This window comes from Prinia subflava, chromosome 1 (genome assembly GCF_021018805.1).
Source record: "Prinia subflava isolate CZ2003 ecotype Zambia chromosome 1, Cam_Psub_1.2, whole genome shotgun sequence".
Lineage (NCBI taxonomy): Eukaryota > Metazoa > Chordata > Aves > Passeriformes > Cisticolidae > Prinia > Prinia subflava.
Genome location: NC_086247.1, coordinates 101,958,549 through 101,976,821, shown reverse-complemented (window position 1 = coordinate 101,976,821; position 18,273 = coordinate 101,958,549). Strand labels below are relative to the sequence as shown.

Genomic DNA, 18,273 nt, shown 5'->3' with positions numbered 1-18,273 from the left:
GACCCACAGCTGCCCCCATGGTGCAGCAGCTTTCCAGGCCAGCACAGCTTTGCCTGTACTCCTTAGCACTAGTCAGTAATAATCTTGGTTTACTAAAGCAAGAAGTTGTAAGGAAAGTAAGAAGTGATGAGTCTTCATTTTTTTGCATTTTTCCAAACTTCTGGAATGGAATCTGGGTTTTCCTTTCTGCTTTTGACTTTCCACAAAAGCACTGTGTTTGGGGAGTGAAGAGAGAAGAAACAAATGGAGCTTCTTTAGGGAATAAAGGTCCCATTGCTTTTCCACAAGAGTTTCAGGGGTTTGGTGCATGCTGTGGTTTTTAAGTCTTCCCCAGGTTTGCACTACAATTCATTTGGAATTAAGTGACATTCAGTAACCACCATAGAAATCCTCCAGCCTGGATTTTATTGTTGATACCTCTGTTTCCTTTTAAGATGGCTATGATCTCCTTACTGGCTCACAGAAAAGACAGTTACTCTCTCTCATCTGGAAAGCCAGGGGAGAAGAAAGGGAAAAAGAGAGTCATTAATTTAATGCACATTTAGATTGGAAGAACTAACTTGCTCTTCATAAATGCCTGCTAAATTGTTCATTACCTGCAGCCAAATATAATGGCTTGAGTTTAATATTTAGCCAGAAAAGTCAGTAATTGGCAGGAAAGGACTTGATTTGATTTAGGTTATTAAAAACTGGCCAAAAAAAGTACAGTTTGTCTTGATCTGGTTCCTGCTTGTAGGGAAAATTTTTCTGTCTAAGGCATGCAGATTTGCTCCTGTTCCCACGTGAATCCCAGCAGCTCTCCAACCAGAGTGCCAAGATTTCTTGTTCAGAAAAAGAAAAGCTCATGGTTTCTTTTTTTAAAAAATACTAAACTCCATTACCCAGCCTGAAGCAACCTTTCAGCTTCAAATCCTGAGGGGTCATCCCTGTAGCTGCTTGGGGTTTCCATTAGAGCTAAGCAGGAAGCAGATGAGGCTGTCAGAGTGTTTTGAAGAGCTGATGTAAAATCACTGTCACTTTTTAAGGAGAAGGCAGTTTAATGGGTGCTGTTGTTCAATGGCAGGCATGCCGCAAGTTTCGGGATGATGCTACGTGCAAGGATACATGCCCCCCGTTGGTCCTGTATAACCCCACCACTTACCAGATGGATGTGAACCCTGAAGGAAAATACAGCTTCGGAGCCACTTGTGTGAAGGAATGTCCACGTAAGTTCATTTCAGGTTGCAGCGGCAAAGGAGGAGGGGAGTTGGAGAAAAGGGGGCAGGGTCCTATGTCATCCCTCTCTGTTGTGGTCAGGTGAAAGAGCACTCGTTCTCTTCAGCTTCTGTGAGAACTGGGAACGGGTGATAAAGTGAGCCTCTGCAAGTCTGCATCCATCACCTTGCCTGATTTTTAATCTTTGCATTTTGACTTCTGAAATTTTTTCTCTTGATGAAGAGAAAGACATCTTCTTAAAACCATTAAACAGTAACTATATGGGATCAGTGCTACGGATTACCAAAGCATTATCAACTCTTAAATAGTTCTTAATTAGGACTGTTTAAAAAAATTGATTTTAACACTCCATCTCAAGGCATGTGATAATTGTTTTCTCTACAGATGCTTGCTTTTTCTTTCTTGTTATTTCATTTCTGTATTTTTTTAATCCATCTAGACTTGAATGTTGTTTCTGTGACCATTCCCCTCCCTGTAAAATAGTGATAGCACTTTATGTTCATCTACCTTCAAATGATATTTGTGGTGTTCATAGTTAATGCCCATACATTCCTGAGTGTGCCAAAAGCTCAAATCCCCACTTTCTTACAAGTCTTGAAGTTCTTGTCTGGCCCTCAAAGCATCCCTCTTCTATTTCAGTCATGTTTGTATCCCTTTTTTTTTCCAGACAACTACGTGGTGACAGACCATGGCTCATGCGTTCGCTCGTGCAATGCTGATACTTACGAAGTGGAAGAAAATGGTGTTCGGAAGTGCAAAAAGTGTGATGGGCTATGCAGCAAAGGTATAAAAAGCATGGAATAAACCAGTAAGGCTTTGAGATGGTAGAGAACTTACTAGGAAAGGTGCAGGGAGTTCTGATCTTAGTTAAGTGCAAATTCAATATAAATCAGATCCAGTGATAGTTTTGAGATCCGACAAGTGGTGTGATCAGGAAGCATGACTGTGGAGCGTGCTCTCCAGATGGAATACACCAGTACAGTAGATAAACTGTGTGCTGTGTGCATGTATATCTTGCATGTCAGCCTTCTTCTCCATTTGTCCTTCATCAAGGGGAATGGAAATGGGACAAAAAGAGAAGAGACTCTGCCAGAGTCTGTGTGCAGAGATGCTCAGACCAGAGCTGCACAGCTGGGCAAGCAGGAAGCAGTTATCCTGTGGCACTTTCTGAAAAGCAAAAATAGGCAAAACATATGTGAAACTCAGAGTGGTAGGTTTGGCCATACAGGAATTCTTTCTGAACTCATGGCACCTCCATGTTTCTACCCTGCCATGTGACTGGGCTTCACTTTTGTCCCTCCTAACTTTTGTATCTCTCCTTTAACAGTGTGCAATGGCATTGGAATAGGTGAACTTAAAGGGATCCTCTCCATAAATGCAACTAATATCGACTCCTTCAAAAACTGTACCAAGATCAATGGGGACGTCAGCATTCTCCCAGTTGCATTTCTAGGGTGAGTTACCTGCTGGTCATCAAGCACTGAAAGAAAAGGGCAAGGGAAAATCCAACCTAAGCTGTTCTTTTCCCAATTTCTCATTCTGTTTGTTTCAGTGATGCCTTCACAAAGACCCTGCCTTTGGATCCCAAGAAGCTGGATGTCTTCAAAACAGTCAAAGAAATATCAGGTTAGCAGTGAATTTAAGCTGAGGTGGTTTTTGACTGATACTGCCAAAAACACAAATAGGGAGGAGGGAATTTTTTTAAGCACACAAAGAGAAGTGCATGCAAAGTGTTTCTTGTCTCTGAGCTAACAAGGGTCACTCTTAACCAAGGTGGTCAGCAGCACCTTGCCAACATTACGCCCACATAAGCCATACTGGTCTTCAATCCAAGGTGTGTGGCTTGGCCAGAACATCCCTTCTGCTGAACTGTCAGCCCTAGAGAAGAGTAACAGCAGTGGAGATCCTCAGCCACCCAAGAAGCATGTGGTGATGCAGAGGCGTGTCACTCTGGCTAAAGAAAGCCAAGTGTGTTTCTATTTGTGGAAAACCTTTCAGCAGCTCCTTAGGGAAGCATGCATAGTGGCTTGCATCATCCTTATGGAGACACCCTCTCCAGCCTGAAGAGTTCTTCCTTGGGGTGAATGTGTCTCCATCTGCACAAAGCAGCCAGCAGAACACTCAGCCACTGTCTCACTCCTAGTATCAATTAGAAGTAGTTGTGTTCAGCCCATTATGCAATGAATGTAACACTGGGGCTAGGTCTACAGACACGACTCCAGTTCTCCTTTTCTTTTTCTCTCACTTGTGTGTTTCCCTTCAGGGTAGCAATGACTACTTGCAGAGCTTCATACAGTACACTGCAATTTTCCAAATTCTTCCCTTCCTCCCAAACACTTCAGCTGAGTGGAGAATTCTGCTTACCTCAGAAAATCCACTACAAGTAGCTATTCTGCTCTGTTCCTGCTTTTCAGTTTTCCTCTTCCCTGAGGTCAGCCAAAAAATGGGATGGAGTGCTGCCTTTCTCCCACAGATCCAGAGTCTGCAACCTCTCAGCTAGGGTATCTACTGGCAAGAGCCATCATTGCTGGAGCCTCAGTGTGGCGGGATGTGTGGCTCACCGACGTGCTCTGCTATGCTCCTAAGCCCTCATGGCAGGCTAAGAAGTAAACTGTTTATAAAACAGGGTTTAAAAATATCTCCTTGCTCCCTCAAATGTCATGTTAGACTTTGAGATCCTTCAGATAAGCATAGGGAAAGTATAAGCACCTTCTCCTGGTGGAGGATTTCCTACAATAGAAGGTTCTGCTGCCAGTACTAACGGTGAGTTTATTTCCATTGTGATTATTTTTTAATCTTCTTTTCCTCTTTCAGGATTTTTGTTGATTCAAGCCTGGCCTGAAAATGCTACTGATCTCTATGCTTTTGAAAATCTGGAGATTATACGAGGCAGAACAAAGCAACAGTAAGTAAATCATGTGCCACAGCCACTCTAAGAGAGACCCTGTTTTGAGTTGCTCTTGTCTGAGCACACCAAGGTTGCAAGCAGTGTGAGACTTAGGTGTCCCAAAACTGATGCAAAATGGGGCAAACCCTGCAAGGAGTAGAGCATCATCTCTTTAGCATAGATAATGTGCCCTGGGAGTAAAGACCCTCAGCTCTATACCATGTATGGAGGGCTGTCCTGAGCCTGCTTTCAGGACCAGAGTCTCCCTCACCATCCTGGAAGCACAAGCAGTACAGAAAGAGCTCTTTACAGTCTAGGGTAAGTCACTATGTGATCAGAAGCACTGTGGGATTTGAGGTATCTGGGCAGTCATGGATGGAGGCTGCCAAGCAGTGCAGACATCAGCAATGCTTCCAGTGCCCTCCTAGGCTTGCCCCAAGAGGAAGAATGACTTGATGGACAAGCACAAAACAATAGCGACTTCACCTACAACCACTGTTCCACATAATTTACTTGTCAGAACGTTTGTGTCCTGCCAGTTTTAGCTTAAAAAGCCCTTGCAAAACCAGATGTGAGTATTGCAGTTGTTAGGTAATAGACATGTCTTGTATGAGGCATTAAGTTTAGAGGGCTGAGCAGAATCTTGCTTGAAGGAAATGCAGTTCACAGCAAGACGCATTTTACAACTAAAAGAAAAACATGCTGAGGTAATCCTGCTTACTAATTACTTTTCTTGCATGTCTTTTTCTATTTGTCCATCTCCATTTTAGTGGCCAGTATTCCCTTGCCGTTGTTAACTTGAAAATACAGTCTCTAGGGCTGCGCTCCCTCAAGGAAATTAGTGATGGAGATGTTGCCATTATGAAGAACAAGAACCTCTGTTATGCTGACACCATGGACTGGCACAGCCTGTTTGCAACTGAGAGCCAGAAAACTAAGATTTTACAGAACAGAGATAAAAATGAGTGTGGTGAGTGCTGCATTCCTGCTCACCATCCAAGCTTGTGCTGAAATTCAAGACTATGCTTACATTTTCATGATTCAAGCAATGCTTTGCTCTCTGTGTTCCTCTGGCTACAAAATTCATCAGTGATACTGCTTTAATGAAAGTGGTGAGGGAAGAGTGGCTTTTTTTTTTCTTCCCACCAAAATGTGGACTTTGTGGTGTCCAGTAAATCAGGAGATTGTTCACTACTATAAACAAAATGAAGCCACATCCGTTGAAGGACACAAAAACTAACTCCTAACACTGGCCTTTTTTGACAAGGTCAAAGTTGTTGTTCAACCATACTGTTATTGACTGCAGTGGTCCCTGGGCCAAAATCTAATTATTTCTTTTTGCAGAATATGAATTTGTTGTATTTTAGAAATCTGTCATAGGAATACAGAATGGTTTTTGTGAGAAGGAACATTTAAAGGTCATGTAGGCCAACCCCTCTGCTGTGGGCAGTGATGTCTTTCACTAGACCAGGTTGCTCAGGGCCCCATCCGATCTGACCTTGAACTTTGAGGGATTAGGCATCCACCCTATGCAACTCACCACCCATTGTTGCTATGTCTTCATTGTATCCATAAATATATCTACCCTTTCAGTTCAAAAGCATTTCCCTTTGACCTGTCACTTATAGGCCTTGTTAAAAAGTTAAGTGCCCTTCAAGTACAAAAAATCCCACTAATGTTTCTCCAGAGCTGTCTTTTCCCCAGGGTGGACAGCCCCAGCTCCCTCAGCCTGACTTGACTTTATTATAAATCTGTTAAGCTGCCACAGAGGAGAGAATTCTTATTTTGAATGGCCAGAAGTCACTCAATTTCAGGCTTTGGGGTTTAGAGAAGCATGATTACTCCTCTTCCACTCTACTAGAACCATTCATATCTATTTTGGAACAGGTGGAGAAACTGGTTGGTTAGATGGAGTGAGAATGGAGTGTTTGACCTCTCTCTTGCCTTGACATTCATGTCTTTCCTTGTTCCTCTTTCTCTCTCAGCTGCCTCCAAGCATGTTTGTGACCCCCTGTGCTCAGACGTAGGCTGCTGGGGCCCAGGGCCCTTCCACTGCTTCTCCTGCAGGTTTTTTGATCGTCAGAAAGAATGTGTGAAACAGTGCAACATCCTGCAAGGGTAAGGTGTCCCAGGGGTGCTTTAGGTTTTGGTGATGGTATGGGAGTTTTGGTTTTTAAAATGTGCTGTAGCTAGATCGAAAGCAAGAAACTGGGTCTCTGGTTGTATGGGATTTCCCCAGCCTTGCAGAGATGCTGTGTGAACCACAGTACCTAGCTAAGGTAACTCTCCTTCCCCATTCAGTATTGCTTAGGAGTTTGCTCCTGACATGGTGACTGCTAAGAAAACATGCTCTTAAGCCCACAAGGAGACTGTCTGGAGGCCCAAGGATGCTAAAGTCTCTGGGAGCTCAGTTATCCCCAGAGTCAGGGCTTCACTGCTTGATAGACTTCTTTCCTCTTATATTTGCCCAGATGAGCAGTGTGAAAAGCTGCAGTCAAGGGAGAACAAACTTTCATCCAAAAATCAATGAGAGCAGCAATTTCAGGCAAAATTATTACCTCAGCTTCACTCAGGATATGGAAAAAAATATTGCCTTGTGTGTCAATTCAACAGGTGATGTAGGTGGAAAAGGCACGTCTAGCAGCAAAATTACAAAGTTTGACTTTTAAAGCTCCAGAGTATTAAGCAAGTACTTGTTGAGGTGCTGATGCCTCTGATGTTTGTATTTCTCTAGTGGCTTGCAGTTTAGCAGCTGCCTTTTTTTTAAAGTTAATTCCCTCTAGCAGCTATTATAACCTGAAGGGCAGATCAGGGCATTTTTTGTGTCAAATGATGGGTAGATTTAGTTTAATTAATAACACCATTACTTGAAGTGGAACAGCTTTATTGCTATTAAAACCATCTGTTCCCAACTTTCATATTTTAATGATTCATTGTGTGTTGTAGAGAGGACATGAATTTAATTATCAGTGCCTTGCTGTTTAACTTTCCTAATTATTATTTGTAGCCTTGGAATCACTTGAACTGTTTTTGCTGATCTCTTTGCATCACTACCATTTAAAAGCCTCTAGAAATGGTTGTGAGTATTCTGTGACATTAGCTTAAAAGGGAAAGTAAATTAATTTGTAGTGTGCAATCTGGAGTGCCATGTGTTTCACTGTCAACCAAATTTCCCTTACTGTTACATCCTCCTGGTCACACTGAGGATGTAAGAGCACTGAGCAAGTGCTACTGGTGTAGCCAAGAGGGTCCCTCCTCCAGTCTCAGTACCATCAATGTAATGTGGAGAAGTCTGGAAAAGAAGACCACAATTTATCAATTGCTATTATTTCTGAGGTTTAATTATTTCTCTTTTTTTGTTGTTGTTTTCCAGGGAACCAAGAGAATTTGAAAAGGATTCCAAGTGCCTCCCCTGCCACCCCGAGTGCCTGGTGCAAAACTCCACCATGTACAATGCAACTTGCACTGGACCTGTAAGAGCAAATTAATCTTAGCAAACTGAACATCAGATCATATATTAATATGTATTTCCCATGTTCAGATAATCCTGAGGTCTCATTTTAACCCTATTTGAGGTGAAGCAGAGAATGGGGGTGGTTAGAAGTCAAGATCTTGGGGCAAGTGAGCAGGATAGGAAACCTCAGGGTGATTGTTTTATTTTGTGACATGTAATCCACAGTCACAGACATTGTAGAGTCTTTCATATTTTTTGTGTTTTTAGAGAAAAAAATACTTTGCCAAATATGGCAAACATTTGAGTAACTTGTAACCACTCAGCCTCCAAGTTGGTGTGAACACATTAGATCAAATTCAGATCTTCATTGCAAAAGTCCAAATCTCTCTTTTAAAATCAAATCTCCTGCTTCCATCACAGGTCTACCTCTGTGTTATTTAACCCAACTCTTTAAACACCTCTTGCCACTGCTAGCAGCCTCTGAGTGTTTGACCCTTGCCCACTGTTGTGGTGTAGGAATGGTAGTCGTCAGCTTAGCACTCCCACTGAGACTCTCCAAACCACAGGCTGCTCACTTACTCTCTCCTGTTTCCCCTGTGGCTGGCTGGAGAGGAGAACTAGAGGCATAAGAGAGGAAAATCATGGGTTGAGATAAGAACAATTTACTGGAAACAGCAATGAGATAAGAAAGGGAACAGTTACAGCAACAATATGAACAACAGTGTGCAAGAAAGATGAAGGATTCACATGTAATTGCTTAGAATCACCATTACCCCACTGTTCTCTCTACCATGCTTGCTCAACCAGAAGGAACCCCTTCTCCCCAGAGGAAACTCCTTCCCCCTCCCCAGCAATGACATGAAGGGATATAGAATAACCTCCCATCTCCTACCCATGACCCTGCTGGCTACTGCAAAAATTAACCCTGTCCTGTCAGGAACACGGACACCCATCATCAGTTTGAAGAGTCACTGCTCAGTCATGTGAAGCATTTCCATCCTCCCTCCTAGTTCCATGGCCTCAAGGATGTTATTTACATTATAAACTCCTTCAGGCAGTGATCCCCTGTTCCATATATGCCTAGCATCTAGTAATCAGTCTATTATAGTGGCCCTTAAACATTACAGTGATTAAAATAATCTTCCTGTACTGTGTCTTACTTTTGTCTCACTGCAACCAGCACTGTGGATCTGGTCTGGTTTTTCTCTATAGTAGAATCTGACCCACAATTGCTGGTTCCCCTGTTTTAAAATATTTAGGTCATTCATGGTGCTGTTACAGTCTTAATAAAAACAGTTCTGCCAAAAATGGCCGAAGGCAATGCCTTTAAATGCAAACCAAGTGCTCTTCAAAGTGGACAAAAACATGCATGGACTCCTTGGGTTGCCTTCATCATCCTATGCTTCTTCCTAACAGAGGAAAGAACACGTGTCTGAGAAACCAGAAAAATAATGATTTGATTCCAGTATTTCAGGGAGGTATCAGGGGTCTATATCCACTATTTTAAATTATGTGACAGTAGATTGCACCAGGTGGCAACCAAGATGTCTGCTTTTCAGCTAACCCCTTATCAAGGTGTTATTAAATTCTTCTCCATTTAAAATGCAAAATGCAAGTTTTCCAACCAGACAGAAGGCAGAGGGAAAAAGAAGCAACATTGTAATGCAAGAAAATATTAGCTTTAAGCAGCAGGAACTGTCTTTTGTATGGTCCATCCTACAAGAGCAAGTTATGTGCAAGAATATCAGATAGCAAGGTAATAAAATCAGACAATGCTGAAAATTTCCAGCAGTGAAAGGCACTTAGATTTATCTTCTAAGTTTCCTTCTGAATAGATTGATGTAAGGGCATTATAAACAAGTTGTTTCTCTCTGCAGGGCCCTGACAATTGCATGAAGTGTGCCCATTTCATAGATGGCCCCCACTGTGTGAAATCCTGCCCAGCAGGGGTTCTGGGCGAGAATGACACCCTGGTGTGGAAATATGCCGATGGGAATAATGTTTGCCAGCTCTGCCATCCAAACTGCACCCGGGGGTGAGTAAAATCTGGGATCAAATGGCAACAGGGAGGAAAAGAAACAGAGAAACAGCTTGACTCCAGCTCTTTTTCTTCCTGACGGTCCCATGTCAAACCACTGAGAAGAACTAGCAGGGAGCAAGAGAGGTCAGGAGGACACAGTTAGTGTAAGCAGAGTGTAGCAAACTTTGTAAGTAGGAAAAAGGTCAGTGGTACTTTGTCTTTATGCAGAAGGAAAGAAAAAAAATAGTTTAAGGGTTTGAAACAGGCTTATTTGATAACTTGAAAAGAGAATTTTACAGGACTCACCCACCATTGATGCACCTTTTTTTTCCCCACCTGTCTTGTTGCTGTGTCCACTGGTTTTGAGAGGAACATCAGTGACATCTGGTGGACGCTGGGTTCCCAGGGCCCATTTTTCTCTGTGTCTTTCAACCTTCAGGAGGGAAATCCCAGTGGGGTAACACAGTGATTTTCTTCTCCCTTCTTTCCATATGCTAGCACTTGTTCTGAATTTAAAGCCTTGTGAGTGTGGCTTTTTTAACAGGCATCACAGTAAATCCAATCTATATGAGCCATTTTTCTCCTCATTTGGGGACACGCTTAAACTACAACCTGTAACAAGGTGTGAATTGATCTGTTTAACCTACATCACAAGTAACAGTGGTCTCCTCTCCTGATTTCCAACCTACAAAAGACATGGGATGCACAGGAAAAGGTTTTATGGTCTGAGAGCTGATTATTGGACTGTGATGCTTTCAAAGCAAAAAGTCAGCCCAAGTTTGGTGTATTTTCCTTCACAGATCTCTGCTTTTTACCTTGCAAGTCTGTCTGGTCCAAAATCCTTCTATAATATGCCCATAATAAGTGTTGCAAGAGAGGAGACCAACTTAGACCAACCATCACATCATATATTAGCTAATCCAACTGCCAATTCCCCACCTTCATGGAAAAAAGGAGATGAAGGGTGGAATCAGCAAGTAACAGCCTTTTCTAGTGCTTGTAGTGAAATTGAGAGCAATGGTTTTCAGATAGTAGTTATACCAGCCTTGTGGATTTGCCACGATTTACAGTGATGCCCCTTGGTTTTGTTATGGCTTATCATGGCTTCCCACTGCAAGCCCAAGAAGAAATTTTCTCATTTGAAAAGGGATTGTAATAAGTTTGCTCTTTATTAATGACCTCAGTAGTCCCTGCTGATGCAAACTAGCCACAGTGGTCCAAAATACTCCTTCTAACTAGCCACATGGAAATGCAGCTGATTCCTGGAACAGTGTAATGAGTAACCGCATCTGAACAAGGCCTGTTTTTCTCACCATGTGGCCTCAGTAGTGAGATCGAACACTAGACCCTAATGCAGATTTGGAGAAGATAATTTGGCAGATGGGGATGTAAAACGAGCCACACAGTGGCTCTTAGTGCACAGGCAACTTCCCCAAGCAGAATTGGTCAGAGAAGTCAATTCCTGCCTTGCTTTAGCAGTGGATGGGGGAACCACAAGAGTCAGGCAGGAGATGAGGCTACAGTAAGGAGACTTTTTTAAAATGAGGACTACCCAACACAGGGCTCAGTGTATTCGGTCCTGTGTTATTAAGGCAGAACATAAAAAGTAGTGTCAATTTCATCTTTCACATGAAAGAGCTGGGTTGAGTTTGCATCAGTTACATTGTGAACATGCTCAATAGCCAAATTCAAGCTGATGCCCAAATGTGGCAGATGAAATAGGCTGTATCCCTGAAGGGCTTAAAGAGCTAGAAGGAGGTAGTGTTGCAATATTTGCTATACAGATGGGACATCTGTGGCCATGGGTGAGTAGGGAGCCAGTGTCAGGGTTATAATATGGGAACATGCAGCCAGGCACAGCATTGTCCCTCTGAAGGCAATCCATCAGCAATGCCATTTCTCTTCACGCCTTTCCCTCGTTTTGCTGTGGGAATGGATCTCTTCAGCAGTGGGTGGAAAACATCTGTCTCACAAAGCTTTTGCATCCTTAAAAACCACAGTCTCAGCAATTCCTGCATGACAAGAAATAACTTCATTTCTGTCCCTGTCCAATTTCACGGCTAGAGCCCACGAAATCTTATCAGCTTGATTAAGTATGCTGACTTCAGTAGTCATGCAGGCAAGGGTTCCCAGGATCTCTCTCTGTTTTCCTTATTTGAAGAGGCTTCAAGTAAAAGACTTCTTTTCCCAGCAGACTTTCATTTTTTTGCTTTAGGTATGCGTACTGGTCGTACATTGCCTCTTTTGGAAAGGCATAAAGAATCTCTTTGAGTTGCATTTTCTTTGCTGAGTCCATTTTTCAGCCTTCATTAGGAAATAGAATGAAGGCTGCCTCCTGCTTAGCCCAAAAGACCCCTTCTCTCTTAATTCTCCTGTATTCTCTTAGGGGTTTTGTACATGAGCTTTCTTTTGCCCTGCCTCTAGTACAGCTGAGAATATATGCTCAATAAAGAAAGCAACATCTCAAAAGTCCTGGAATTACCCCATATGTTCAATTAAAAACACTCACCATCTTAATTAATCTGCTTAGTGTTGAAGGATTTGATTTTTCCTTGCCAGTCTCACAGAATACAGGAAATAAACTCAGACACAGCCACTGGCTAATCAAGGAGGAGAAGAGGCCACCACTGTAGCCAATATCACTGGCGGGCGCATCCTGCCTCCATCCACAGTTGTTATCAACACTCTGTGTCTCATCAGTCCCCAGTTTAAATGCTGAGGGATTTTTGAGGGAGAAGTGAAATTGGCCAGGGGATCTGAGAGGGAAGGCTGCAGAAGCACAGCACAAATTCTATGCCTTTGTCACTATTGGAAGGCTACTTAGAAAGAAAGGGCAAAGTAATTTTTGTAAAGTTTTAAAAGATTTAAAAATGGTTTTCCATTTCTTTTATGGTTGTGAAGTAACTTAGGCTGTTACAGGGTGAGTCCCCTCTGAAAGGCCATCAATCATAACAGCTTGACTGTATTACATCAAATTAGGAACTATAGGTCAATGAGAAAGTTGATAACATCTTGATGGATTTAGGAAATAAATAGCTGTGTCTGCACTGGGACAAGTAATGTTTACATAGGTAAAATGTGTAGTTCAGGATGAAGTAGTTTTCAGAAGGTGTACACAGAACTAATTTTCCAATAGATAGAGAAACATATCAGAGACTACAACTGCTGTTATATTCTTCTCATATATCCATAAGATCTTAAGTTACTTCATAACATAAAGTCACATTTGTCATTTGTCATTGGTTTCTAAGCAGAAGAAAAATTACTCAGGAATGGAAAACATGATTGTTTAGATTCCATAAAATCTGGGTTACTTATGTAGGGTGTCATCATAAAATTCCACATTAAGAAAGATAGTTATATATAGTCCTGGAGGGATAATTCTTATGGACTTTGTTTTTTCTCCGACTTGTGGAATTAATCAGAAAACCAAGGGGGATTTGGAAAGCACAAGCTGATCTCTCTATTTCTTCCCAAACACCTTTTTACTTTATCCTACAAGACTTGATATACATGGATTTGTGTGGGAAAAGGAAGGAGATTGACAAAAATATACAGTTCTCCTGCCTCTACTTTAATGTCTAAGAGAAAAACTGGTCAGTCATTGTTCAGACTGTAACTACAATCCCCTCAGCCAGTCTTGTTTGCTATTAGAAAGCACACAGAGAACTTGCCATCTTGAAGTAGCATGGCAAACCAGAATTTTGAGGAAGAGATACCTTGAGAGACCATAGTCCTATTCTGAAATTAGGTGAGGTCTTCTAATTTCACATTCTTATCAAGAGCAGCTGCACATGCTTTGTTGCGTTAGAAATTCATATCTGGGAGGTAGACTATGACTGGATGAGGTCTGGAGTCCCTGATCAGTTTTCCATTGAGAACCTGAAGAGAGAAGTCCAAGGCAAAATCTGCCTCTTATGATGATAAGCAAGCTGGTGGCTCTGCTCTGCATGTGCAGCCTCTCTGTGCTTTGTTACACAACTGAGCAAACAAAGCAGGCTGTATGCTGGTAGGAAAGTTAACAAAGCTGAGGACCCAGAATCCGGGAATTGGTATGCACAGCACTTCCAGCATGTCCAGGACACCGGGATGCACATTCTTGCATGGGAGCCCAGTGAACTTACAAGACCTTCCAGATGCTGGGTCTTGGAGCACTGTGTTGGCCCAGAAACAAGGCAAATACACAAGGGAAGATCCGAGTAATGAAAGCAAACAAACAAACTAAAACCCAATGAAATGAGTAGTTGCTTCACCTCTTCCTTCCGCAGACCCAGACCAAGTTATGAGAGAAGATCTGCAATTCTACCTGGCATTTTGAAATTTTTCTTGTTCCTCCTCTCAGTGAGAGGGATTCCAGAGCAGTTTTCCTGGCATAGGCTCAATCCTTACCCCCTACTTGACCTCCTCTGGAATTGTTTTGGGATGATCCATTTTCTTTAAGTCAGCACAGGGAGCGGATACCACAAACTGGACTTTACTCGTTCCTGTACTCTGTTTTCCAGGGGTGATGTCACCCTGTCAGTAATGCTCTCCTTCCTCAGTAGACACCACAAAGACCACAATTCCCATGAAAAGCATACATCTCATAGCCCAGCAGCACCTGGGGAATGCACTGTGCCTCTCACACTCATTAGACCATCAAGTGAATGCAGTCATTGTGTTTTATTTTGCACTGCACTGCCAAAATTTTGAGCATTTTAAACTCAAATGGAGGGTGAATGACTTGCCAGTGGAGTGCCTGTCTCTCTGGATAATGATTGTACCTGTTTACATTACCAGTAACATAAGACTTTGGATTCTAAAGGAAAAATACCATGGACACATGCCAGCAAACTGTAGCCCGAGAGAGTGCTGTCAAATCCCATTTTTTTGATGGAAATCTGTGTATCTGCTACCCAAATTTTCCATTGCAATACAAAGTCTGGAAATTGAAATCTTTACCTTATCAGGAAACAAGGATTATGTAGGAGGGTCTGCAATGATGTGTTTCCACATGCATTTCTGTCCATGTGGGAGGAGGAGGCTACTTCTGTCCTCCTCCACAGTCAGCCCTGGGCTTTGCACAGAGACAGGGAATCCATGAATTTTGTGTATCTATGTCCTCCCCCATGTCTAGCACATACTTAAATGTTGTTTTAAAACATCCTTTAAACTAAGTATGCAGCATAGCTATTGCTCTAGATAAAAGATTTTGGAGCAAGGTTGTTGACTGATATTGAATGGAGTGTATGACTGTTATAAATTCCTATGTTAACACTTGGACTGCTCTGAAGCACAAACTTTCAAATCAGTAGCTCTCTTCTCAGTAGGAATTACAGAAGTATGTAGGCCAGAGCTACTATGTTTGTAACGTTCATTTGTTTTTACAGGTGCAAAGGGCCAGGTCTTGAAGGCTGTCCAAATGGGTGAGTATTTCATCTGCTACAATTAATGGCAGAGCTGGAAAGAATGTGTGTGTGTGTTTACATTTCCACACTGGACACTGCAAGGCTGGGACTAAAGTCTTCAGCTGTTTACAGGGAAGTGACAGATTGAAGCAGGTTTAGAGCTATAAAAATGGTTTCAAGAACTGAGAAATATTGCTACTGGCACAAGACTTCAAAATCTTGTTCCACCTGCAATTTTTGTCAAGGTGAGACCAGGGATCTGTTACTGAAGAATCAAAGGAAGGGCTGGAAAAAGAAAGGATTAAGGGCAGAAAGAGAGATGTTTAGGACTGATATAGTTACCTGTGTTACAGGACACTCAGAGATGCAGAGGGTCTTTTCCGGCCCTGTGATCTGTACATCTCCAAATACTGTGTGCCTAGATGGATGCTCATTCATCGCACTCAGACTAGATCTTATATCACACTGTTTGGCTTCACGATGTGCTTGAGGTCATGCAACAAGCAAACTACCTTCTCTGACTGAAAGAGAGGGATTTAGTTTCTGGCCCCAAAGTCATGTTATGGCAATGTAAATTCATCCTAGAAGTACTGTTAAAAAGTGACTGCATTTAATAGTAATCTCTGGGGCAACTTAGAAAAATGCTGGGAAAGATCTCTAAGGACAGACCAAAAAACAATCTTGGACAGCCAGTTTTTCTTTTCAACTTAAATTTGCAATTATCTAGGCTCTAATAAAGAGGCAGCAATCTGTGTGTATAGTGGGGATGGTACACAATAACTGGCTTCAGACATTTGTACTTGTAAGGAAGACAGATGATCTGACTTCCAGTGTGACCCTTACAGCATCCTTCCCCCCAACCAGTAATGAGGGAATTTCAGCTGCATTGCTGGTGTCACAACTGTGGATGCCTCTCTGAGAGGCCTTCTCTCCACATGCTTCGTGTCTCTGATCACACCAGGGCTGCCCACAGCTGGCACACACACGCATCACAGATTTGATGCCCATGTGCTTGGTGGGTTTGTCAGAGGGAGGAGAAATCCCCTCGCTTAAGCTGTGAGGATCAGTTCCAAGTGTGAGTTTGAAGGAAGAATGAAGACTTGTGGTTTAAGCCCAGATGGAAATTAAGCACCACTTTGAGCAGATTACTGGATGAGTGACCTCATGTAAAAATACAGGTGCCCAGGAAATCTGAAATGTCAAATAGGCTTATGCAGGTGTCCAGATTCTGTGTTTGATCAAAACATAAGGCTTCCTGCAACCTCTGTAGGGCTTCTTCAAAATCAAACAGCTAAGAATTTTTTTCCCTTTCTGCACGCCCTCCTGTGCTGCAGCTCCAAGATCCCCTCCATCGCCGCCGGGGTTGTCGGGGGCCTCCTGTGCCTGGTGGTGGTGGGCCTGGGCATCGGCCTGTACCTGCGCAGACGCCACATCGTCAGGAAGCGCACCCTGCGGCGGCTGCTGCAGGAGAGGGAGGTAAGCACTGCCACTCCCCTGCCTCACCTGGGGCACTGAGTCCTCCTCCTGTACCAGGGGATTAAAGCACTCTGCATCTGCCTTGTAACTCAGCAATCCCTTGCGATGGGGAACGTGGCGGCTGCCATGCTGCTCAAGAAAGGAGCAGCACACACCTAACACCTTCTCAGTCTCAGATCTGATCCCTCTGCATATAATTTGCAAAATATTTAAGGGATTTGGATGTCTCAATCCCAAGGAAAGTCATCAAGATTGTCTACTCAGAAAAAACTGCACCTTCAGGTTGAGGTGCAATGTGTTTGCTGATCCATACTACCTTCCTGTTTAGAACTTCAGCCTCAAATCCAGTGTCCCTCCAGACAAGCCTTGAGGCTCCTGTGGCAACTTGGGGTGCTTTTGAAAATTTTGCCCCCTTGATCAGGTGCATGTCTGATCCTGTGGAAAAAAAGGAGAGGAGGGAAAGGAAAGGCATTGAGGAAGTGTTTGTGTCTTGTCTTTGGTTTGTTTTTAGCACAAAAAGCCCACAAAGCCATTAAAGTGAATGGTTCACCCTGTTGAGCATGAATAAGGTTTCTATTTTTTGTAAGGTTTCTTCACTGCTTTTTGTTTTTTGCATGGCTTTGTGTGCATTAGAACATCACCCTCTGGATACCTCATGTACAGCAAAATTCTTAATCCTGGGTGGAAGCTGCTCTTCTGTGGTTAGCCCCCTTCTCTTTCTAGTCCGATTCTAGTAAATTAGCCAATTCTTTCTAACATTTTGCTAAAATCCCATTTGCAGCTTTTTTTCTCTACTCTCTAGCTTTGCAGAGACAGCTGCTAATATCCTTAAAAAAAAGAAGAGAAAACCAAGCTGGCTTGTTTTTCATTCCACTATGAAACTATATATTACATACTGCTCTATTCTGCAGTTGTGATAGTACAGTTCAATTTGTCCTCAGCTCATATTGTACCCTCTGGACTCCTCAAAATGAGGATATTTCATCACAAAAGAGAGACTCCTGGTCCTCTAAAATCAGATTTAATCTAACTAAATACGGTTTTATTAAAAAAAAAAAAAAACCTAAGGAAAAAGCTGACTTATGCATCTGACTTACACATCATAAAAGCATTGAATATCTTCAGAGGGCGTTATTGCTGTTTGCAATAAGGCTAAAATAAAATTTTGAAAAAATCAATAGGCAATTCAACGTCCTTTTTTTTTTTTTTTGAGGAAAGAAACACTGTCAGAGTTTCAATTGCTGCTTGTACACCAAGTGGTCTGGGGCAACCACCGGTACCATGGGAATTTTATTAAAAAATTAAACAAGACCAGACATGAAAAGGTGCAGGTGATTCTCGCCCATTATTTTAAATATTTTAATAATTTATTCACAAGTTCAAAACAAAAATAATCTCCTTTAGCATCTGTGGTAATTACATTATTTTTCATGCCATGTGTTTCAAGGCTTTGAAGTCATAGCCTCCATTTGAGAAGAGGTATTCCTTCATTCTCCTTCAAAATGGCAGTTGCCACTCCATGCTTCATTTTTGGAGCAGGTATTTATTCCTGCAAGTCAGAGCAGAGCTATCCTCCTGAAAACTTCAAATGGAATCAAATGTTCATTATTTTAAAGGAAGGGTTTATTTGCTTCCACAAAGTGTTCAACCTTCCAGACTGTGTAATCTTCTAACATCATCTTCTCTCTGCACTAGCTTGTTGAACCACTGACACCCAGCGGGGAGGCACCAAACCAGGCTCATCTGAGAATTTTAAAGGAAACAGAATTTAAAAAGGTCAAAGTTTTAGGCTCTGGAGCTTTTGGCACTGTTTATAAGGTAAGATCACTGTGTT

General features: G+C 42.3%; 1 protein-coding gene across 2 annotated transcripts in view; it reads left to right on the top strand.

The window, feature by feature from the left end:
- EGFR (epidermal growth factor receptor) overlaps positions 1-18,273 on the top strand; it is a 160,936-nt gene that overhangs the window by 118,524 nt on the left and 24,139 nt on the right. For both annotated transcript variants that reach the window (XM_063405734.1, XM_063405724.1), the window contains exons 7-18: positions 1,064-1,205; positions 1,883-1,999; positions 2,543-2,669; positions 2,768-2,841; positions 4,030-4,120; positions 4,873-5,072; positions 6,088-6,220; positions 7,476-7,575; positions 9,434-9,591; positions 14,946-14,981; positions 16,298-16,439; positions 18,135-18,257. In XM_063405734.1, the coding sequence (XP_063261804.1) occupies positions 1,064-1,205; positions 1,883-1,999; positions 2,543-2,669; positions 2,768-2,841; positions 4,030-4,120; positions 4,873-5,072; positions 6,088-6,220; positions 7,476-7,575; positions 9,434-9,591; positions 14,946-14,981; positions 16,298-16,439; positions 18,135-18,257 (1,443 nt within the window). The remainder of the gene's footprint in view (positions 1-1,063; positions 1,206-1,882; positions 2,000-2,542; positions 2,670-2,767; positions 2,842-4,029; positions 4,121-4,872; positions 5,073-6,087; positions 6,221-7,475; positions 7,576-9,433; positions 9,592-14,945; positions 14,982-16,297; positions 16,440-18,134; positions 18,258-18,273) is intronic.